At 27.3% G+C, this 8,092-nt stretch overlaps 1 protein-coding gene across 1 annotated transcript; it reads right to left on the bottom strand.

The window, feature by feature from the left end:
• Window positions 1–1,099: 1,099 nt before the first annotated feature.
• On the bottom strand, window positions 1,100–6,182 carry LOC145104755 (protein FAR1-RELATED SEQUENCE 6-like). The gene is made up of 8 exons (XM_079041943.1): window positions 6,142–6,182; window positions 6,007–6,068; window positions 4,380–4,496; window positions 4,065–4,302; window positions 3,133–3,391; window positions 1,909–2,538; window positions 1,733–1,738; window positions 1,100–1,612 (listed from the first exon to the last, which is right to left on the bottom strand). The coding sequence occupies exons 1-8, from the start codon at window positions 6,180–6,182 to the stop codon at window positions 1,100–1,102; spliced, it is 1,866 nt and encodes a 621-aa protein (XP_078898069.1).
• Between the last annotated feature and the right edge of the window lie 1,910 nt (window positions 6,183–8,092).

Below are 8,092 nucleotides of genomic sequence, written 5' to 3'. Positions count from 1 at the left end.
AAAGCATTCAAGGAGAAGGTAAGGAAATCGAAATATTATTTATTAAAAAATATTTAAATTTATGAATCATATGTAATAATTACTAAATCACATATGTTTTTTTAAAATATATTTGTATAATGAGAATTGTGTTTACTTTTGGAATAGGAGAAGAGATCAAAAAGAGGAGGTCTTCAAGAATCAGTAATATGGTGAAGGAAATTCCACAAAATGTTGAATCTGTTGCCAAAGTTGCCAAAAGATCTTCTTCTTTAAAGAAGTACATAAAAGACAAAAATGTCCCTCATTGTGAAAAAGAAACTGCAGCAAGAGGAAAAGATGTTGTAATGCAGGAAACAAATGATAAGAAAGTAGAGGATCCTGTGAAAGACAAAAATGCCCCTGTGAAAGTCAAAAAACGACAATATTTAAAAGGGTGTAAGTTATATTACATATTTATGAATAACATATGTTTGATTATTACAAATTATTAATAAAAATTTTTAATTATATTCAGGTGTGGAAGGAAATAATGCTGATAAAGAAGAATGAAAATTTTTTTAATAAGCATCTAATGTTGACACAAGGAAAAAATGAATATGTATTTCTAAATTATTTGTATTGTTGAATAAGGTAAAAATGTAGTGAAATTATGATCTTCAAAAATGTTGTATTTTGAAATAGAACTTTGTATGAATGAGATATTTTATTAATCATATATTTTATTCATATGTGAATGTAAATGTTAATGCCAATTAGACATCATTCATGTGTTACTTTTGAATCACATATGAATGACATATTTGATTCAAAATATTATTTATTAATATTACCTTTGAGATGCATATACTTAGTCAATATCAATTGCATTTATTTTCTTTATAAATTCCAGTGTAACTATTTCAAGCCCAATGTCTCCCTATTTGCCCCTCTATTGACCCACATTTGAGCTTTTCCCATCCAATTTCATATCTAAAGCTACTGGCTAATTTCCATCTGGCGCATTGAATGTAGTCTAAAAGTAAAATTATAAAATATATTAATAAAATATTATTGTTATCAATATATCTTAAAATGTTAAAAAAAAGTATTAACTAGAATAAAAAGTATTACCTGTATCTCATATGGTTTCTTTTTCTGCTTCTTGTTTCTTTCTTAATTCATCTTCAATTTTTTTTGGACAATTTCTTCTGTCATGCTTTTCATTTGGAGTGATTTTCTTTTCACAATAAGAACAAAATCTTGAATTCTTCCCAGCATTTTCCATTGTTGTTTCTCTCTGACTCTTAACTCTCTTTCCTGTTGCCCATCCTTTGTATGTAATATCTTTTGGATTCTTTATTGTAGGTACATCTGGCTTTGATACTCCAATCATTGAATCCAACTTTTGATTTTTGGTACGATTATCTTTCTTTGGTGGATTTGATTCAACTTTGGTTAGAATTTCTTTTTGCCATTGAAGAAATTGAGTCATTGCTTCAGCATCATGTCCAATAATATTGATACATTCTGTGACTATAGAATATGCATCTTGTATCATTCTTTCACATCCACTAATATTGTCAGCAATACCATGACTTTTTATCAATTCGTTAGGTCTTATTATACTTTTCTTCCATCTTCTCAACATATACTTTGATGGTATATTTTTTACAAAATTTGATTTCATAACACATAGTATATGCCTGCACAAAATTCCATATTGTTCGAATACCAGGCAAGAACATTTATATGTTTCTTCATTTGGAAATACCTTAACCTGGAAAATATTTATACAAGACACATGTTAATTATATTGTTTTTCATTTAAATATATAATATTTCATAACTTAATCAAATAAATTTTTTCATTTTAATAACAACTGAATAACATGTAATTCACATATGAATTTCATTCATAAATAAAGTTATTTAATAACATACATATACCTGGTATTGAAATTGCTTTCTGTTGTGACTTTTGAAAATATATGAATTTTTGTTGAAGAACACACTTCTGTTTTGTATATCTTCATCCATTATTTGCTCAATAATAAAGTATGTGTTATGATCTTGAACTCTCTCATATGGTGTGGCTGAGCATGTCCAGACAGAATCTTCTATTTCTTTTTTAAATAATTTGAATATATTATGTGTGTAGAACTTTGATGCATGTACTTCAAATTGAAGATTTGTTTGAATTGGTGGGTTTTTATTTTTGGAATTAAAGTCATTTGTTGATTGAAGATTTCTTTGCTCATCCATTGCAGATTCAAATTTGCACATGAACATAATTAGATTTGAATCTTTTGACATAAATCTTTTGAAGAAGCTATTTATACTCTCTGATCTTGATGTTGTCCTCATCAGACCTGACAGTGCAGTGTCTCTAAAATAAGCCGGAATCCAACTTGTTCGAATATTATACATCTCTTTCAGCCATTTGTTATCTTCTAGTTTATATCTTTTTATTAGATACTTCCACTTTTCTTCAAATATATCCGGATCAATACAAGAATTCCAAATTAGACCTTGCATTCTTTTTCTAAAGTTAGTCTCATTTATTATTTTTGCAGAAACCTACAAAAGAAAAAGTATTTAATAAATAAATTGAAAACATGATATTTAATGTTCACATTTGAATGTTGTTTTAGTATTATAATAACACAGGTGATCAACTACACTTTTGGTGACAATACAGAGTTGGCTATAAAGTATGTTTTATTTTCATATTTTTGTCCCCTTTATACAACTTGATTTTCTTCCTTAATACATTTATCAAGTATGTAGTGATTCACATGTAATTAACAACTGAATCGCATATGAATCACATGTTATTCACATATGAATCATATGTAATTCACATGCAAATTACAAGTGAATCACATATGAATCATATGTAAAAATCAACTGAATAATTGGTCATATATCAAGTATGTAGTGAATCATTGGTCATAATACATTGGATGCTTTATTTTAATTTTTTTTTGAAAAAAAAATACAGGCCTGTATGAATGTCCGTATACAGCTCTGTATATAGTTATATAAACAGATCCCAAAAGTTCAATGCTTTCATCTGTGAATGAAGAAATGGGACATTAAAAAAAGTTTTTAATCAAATTATAAGTCAAATTATAAATGAAAACTTATTTAAACATTATAATACAATTTTACCTTATCTGTTAATTTCTTTCCAATATGCCACATGCAAAGACGATGAGTTGATTCATTAAAAACCGTTTCTACAGCTTTAGCCATAGTTGAATCTTGATCAGTGACCACAACAGTAGGTTGTGTACCAAAGCAATTGAGAAAGCATTTGAGAAGCCATGTATAGAATTTTGTTGTTTCTTTAGCTAGCAAACTAGCACCAATTGTGACACATCTTTTGTGGTTATCAATTGCAGTAAATGGAACAAAGATCATATTATATCTGAAAATCATTAAAATATTTAACATAAATACTAAATGGAAATATTTTAATATATAAATATTAAAGAAATTAAGTATTACTTACTTGTTTGTTTTGTATGTAGCATCGAATTATACCACATCAGAGAATTCTTTGTAGTTTCTTTTTGCTATTGCATCTGCCCAAAACAGTGCCCTTAGCTCATCATCCTCCAACAAGTAATAAAAAGTGAAAGAAGGCACATTTTTACGTCGTTGTGTTAAAAGATTTATCAACATATTTGCATCACTATCTCCTATCTAGCAGTTTAAGTCTCTTGAAAAAATTTTGTAGTCGATTTTCTTTGCTCCTTGTTTACTGTAACCCCCCTTTAAACCAGTAACCATGCTATGTTCTTTGCTTGCTCCTATATTTGATGTGCTTAACTGAGTTATAATTGTCTTGTCATAATGATCCAACTTTCTTTTCGACTTTGACATGTGCACTGTACTGTTTGTGTAGAGCTCATGGTTGTGTTTTTCAACAAATGTATTAATGAAAAACCGATCAGTATTTTTTATAAATTTGAAACATATCTTTGCTTCACAAGACATCATTTGGCTTGGATGTTTTCTTTTTTTGTCTGCCTTCTACTCCATTCAAAGTGTCAGCATTTTTTTTATCTGGTTCACCAGCCCTACTACATATAATATACTTGTATTGTAAAATACCATTAATAGTTTTACTTGATGCAAGTCTGCAATCAAATCCTGCTTTCTTTGCATATATTTGGTAAAACTGAATTCCATGATCTAATGTTTCAAACACCATATCTTTCTTTGGCAGGAATGATTCATCAACTCTTGGGATCCACTCAATTGTTTTTGTGCTACAAGGAGATTTTACTTCTATGCAGCTTAATTCATCTTCATCTTCTGATTCAAAATGTTTTGCTGCAAATTAAATAATATTAAATCAAATCATATATAGGAAAACATGTCATTTAAAATCAAACTAATATTTTAGTTACAATCAGATGTCGAAGAAATTTGCTCATCCTCTTCAATAATATCTTTGAAAAATGCATCTTCAACATGTATATCGTCATTGTTTATGTTAAATTCAGTAGATTCTTCATCAGCATCACCTATTAAAATCATATATTTATTTATCATCAGTGTATGTAAATTACAAGTGTATTACATGTGAATTCATATGTGAATTACATGTGATACACATGTAAATCACAAGTGTATTACATGTGAATTCATATGTGAATTAGATGTGATTTACATGTAATTCACAAATGAATTATATGTGATTTACATGTGAATCACATGTAATTAAGATATGAATCACATGTGATTCACATGTAAATCACAAGTAATTAAGATATGAATCACATGTAATTAAGATATGAATTACATGTGATTTACATGTAATTCACAAATGAATTATATATGATTTACATGTGAATCACATGTAATTAAGATATGAATCACATGTGATTCACATGTAAATTTCAAGTGTGTTACATGTAAATTCATATGTTAATTACATGTGATTTATATGTTAATTACATATGAATATGTGATACACATATAAATCACAAGTGTATTACATGTGAATTCATATGTGAATTACATGTGATTTACATGTAATTCACAAATGAATTATATGTGAATCACATGTAATTCACATATAAATCACATGTGATTCACATGTAAATCACAAGTGTATTACATGTGAATTACATGTGATTTACATGTAAATCACATACAATACATATATGAATTACATAATTCACATGTAAATCACATATGAATCACATGTAATTAACATATAAATCACATGTGATTTACATTTGAATCACATGTAATTAAGATATGAATTACATGTGATTTACATGTAATTCACAAATAAATTATATGTGATTTATATGTGAATCACATGTAATTAAGATATGAATCACATGTGATTCACATGTAAATCACAAGTATATTACATGTAAATTCATATGTTAATTACATTTGATTTATATGTTAATTACATGTGAATATGTGATACACATGTAAATCACAAGTGTATTACATGTAAATTCATATGTGAATTACATGTTATTTACATGTAATTCACAAATGAATTATATGTGATTTACATGTGAATCACATGTAATTCACATATAAATCACATGTGATTCACATGTAAATTACAAGTGTATTACATGTGAATTCATATGTGAATTACATGTGATTTACATGTAAATCACATACAATTCACATATGAATTACATAATTCACATGTAAATAACATGTAAATAACATGTAAATCACATATGTATTACATGTGATTTATATGTAATTCACATGTAAATCAAATGTAATTCACATGTAAATCATGACTAAATCACATGTACTACATCTTTGTCAAGAACAGGTTCCTAGAAATTGAAAGTGTAGCTTGGCCTGAACTGGAGACAACTGATATATCTTCTAATTCAGGTATAAATCACATGAATTTTTAATGAATCAACTATAAATAACATATGATTTATATATGATTCATATATGAATATGTGATTCATATATTATTCATATGTGATTTTAATATGAATATTAATAACATACGTTTATTATTAAAAAATTATGAATCATTACCTGCTAAAAAATTTATCTCGCTTTGCAGATCTTCAATTATTTTTCCTGAATCCATTAAATTGCTGAAAAAAATCTCAATTTACATTCAATAAAACAACATATTAGAAATCGGAATGCTACTGTAGTTAAATATACAAATAAAACGTAAAATATTCGGCAATCTGTTTTTCCTTCATTGATATAATCGTAATGAATGAATCGTATGAATTTAGGATAACATGCTAACCTCGAAAGAAATCAATGACGAATCGTATGAATTTTGCTTTGTAATCGATCTCGAATTTGCGTTACCAACTATTTCAATGACGAAAGAAATCAATGAAGAAAGAAATTATGAATTTAAGATAAGAACTATTCGATCGATGTAGATTTGTTATGATTTCGTTGTTGATTTTGATAATTTTGAAGGTTAGAAGATGATATTTTGGAAAGAAAATCGTACAGATGTTGTAATACTCAAATAAAACGTAAAAGACAATCTTACCCTTATGATCTTAAATCCAATCTAACGCTCCACTTTTAGTTCTCGGATTCTCGGGAAATTATGAGTTCTCAACCGATCTCAACTATATATATATATATATATATATATATATATATATATATATATATATATATATATATATATATATAAAACGATGGAAGAAAATAAAATAACCGAACGATATGTTTACTCGTTTCTAAAAAACAAAACCTTGTTACTTAAAGTGGAAACAATCAACTACAATCTTAGTCACCTTCGTTAATTGAAAAAACCAGTGCTACTGTGCTACAAATTTCTAGTTTCAATTTACTAGACATTTAGCCTAAGAGTCAATTTCCTAGACATTTGACCTAAGATAAGAATTGTTTTGTGTTATAAATTCTCGAAAATTCAAAGATATTGTAATATTGGTTTTTTTAACGTTTTGTTCTGTTATTAACTCTTCTTTTATTTTTATTCTCCATCAAAAGATCATGATATTTATAAAAAATGATGTTTTTAACCATCTCCTAACTTCCTATTATATCTCCAAACCTCCTTATATACATCACTATTAATATATTTCAAAAAATTTAAGATTGTTAAAAGATTTTCAGTTTTGTTTGGTGTTGGCCACAGCCACATGTGTCCATATTATTTTTTTCACATGCGTCCTTTTAAAAAATATCATATGTTCTCTAAATATTTTTCACAAAAATTATACATTTACAACCAATGTTTTAAAAACCGGTTTGAATCGGCCGGTCAAACCGGTTGAACCGGGAACCGGGGAAGGGAGCGGTTCAACTATCACCGGTTTTACGTCGATTTCTGAACAGTATTGAACCGGCCGGTTTTTAAAAAAACCCGGTTGAACCGGTCAAAATATACCGGTTGAACCGGTTCAACTAAATAAAAATACATGAAAAATAACCATTTTCATAATAAACTTTGGTGAATTTTTTAAAATCTATATAGTTTTCTCTAAATAAAAAATATGATAAGTGTTATAAAGTTTTTAATGTATTTGGAGTGATCTACGACTTATTTGTATGTATACTTTTAATGTTTGAACTTGTAAATGTCAAATTCATGATTTATATATGTATGTATGTATAGGAAAATAAGAAAAAATATGAAAATTACAGAAACTAGTTGACCCGCCGGTCGAACCGGTTGGACTGGCAACCGGTCACTATACCGGTTCAACTAAAAAACCGGTTTTTAAAACATTGTTTACAACCATATTCTCAACTTAAAACTTATATTTATACATTCATATATATATAGGCTAGTGGTTTTTTTCAAAATTTATTTACACAAATATTTATAGCTTAAATTTTACATATTTCATTCAAAATTAGATAAAATCAGATATGTGTATAATGCTTCTTAAAAAAACTATATTTCAAAAGTTTCATTCACAGTTTAATAGAGCAGTTTAGGACTCTCATTCATATTATTTACAGCTTAAAAACATACTTGATTTTTATTAATTATTTCATCAAACCTCTTGTGTATACCACATAAATTTTGAGTTTAATAGAGCATTTCATGACTATCATTCATAGTTACTCATAGTACTCACAACTTAAAAACATACCTACTTTTGTTGAAGCATTT

The sequence above is a fragment of the Lactuca virosa genome, chromosome 4, assembly GCF_052849685.1.
Source record: "Lactuca virosa cultivar CGN04683 chromosome 4, Lactuca_virosa_CGN04683_v6, whole genome shotgun sequence".
Taxonomy (NCBI): Eukaryota; Viridiplantae; Streptophyta; class Magnoliopsida; order Asterales; family Asteraceae; genus Lactuca; species Lactuca virosa.
The sequence above is the reverse complement of the archived record's forward strand: the minus strand, read 5'-3'. Positions and strand labels throughout refer to the sequence as shown.

Excerpts from the sequence above, each read along its gene's own strand:
- LOC145104755 (XM_079041943.1), bottom strand. The coding sequence starts at position 6,182 with ATGAAGGAAAAACAGATTGCCGAATATTTTACGTTTTATTT. Across the intron at positions 6,069-6,141 it reads GAATATTTTACGTTTTATTT|CAATTTAATGGATTCAGGAA; the intron begins GTATATTTAACT and ends GATTTTTTTCAG. Across the intron at positions 3,392-4,064 it reads AATGGTATTTTACAATACAA|ATATAATATGATCTTTGTTC; the intron begins GTATATTATATG and ends AATGATTTTCAG.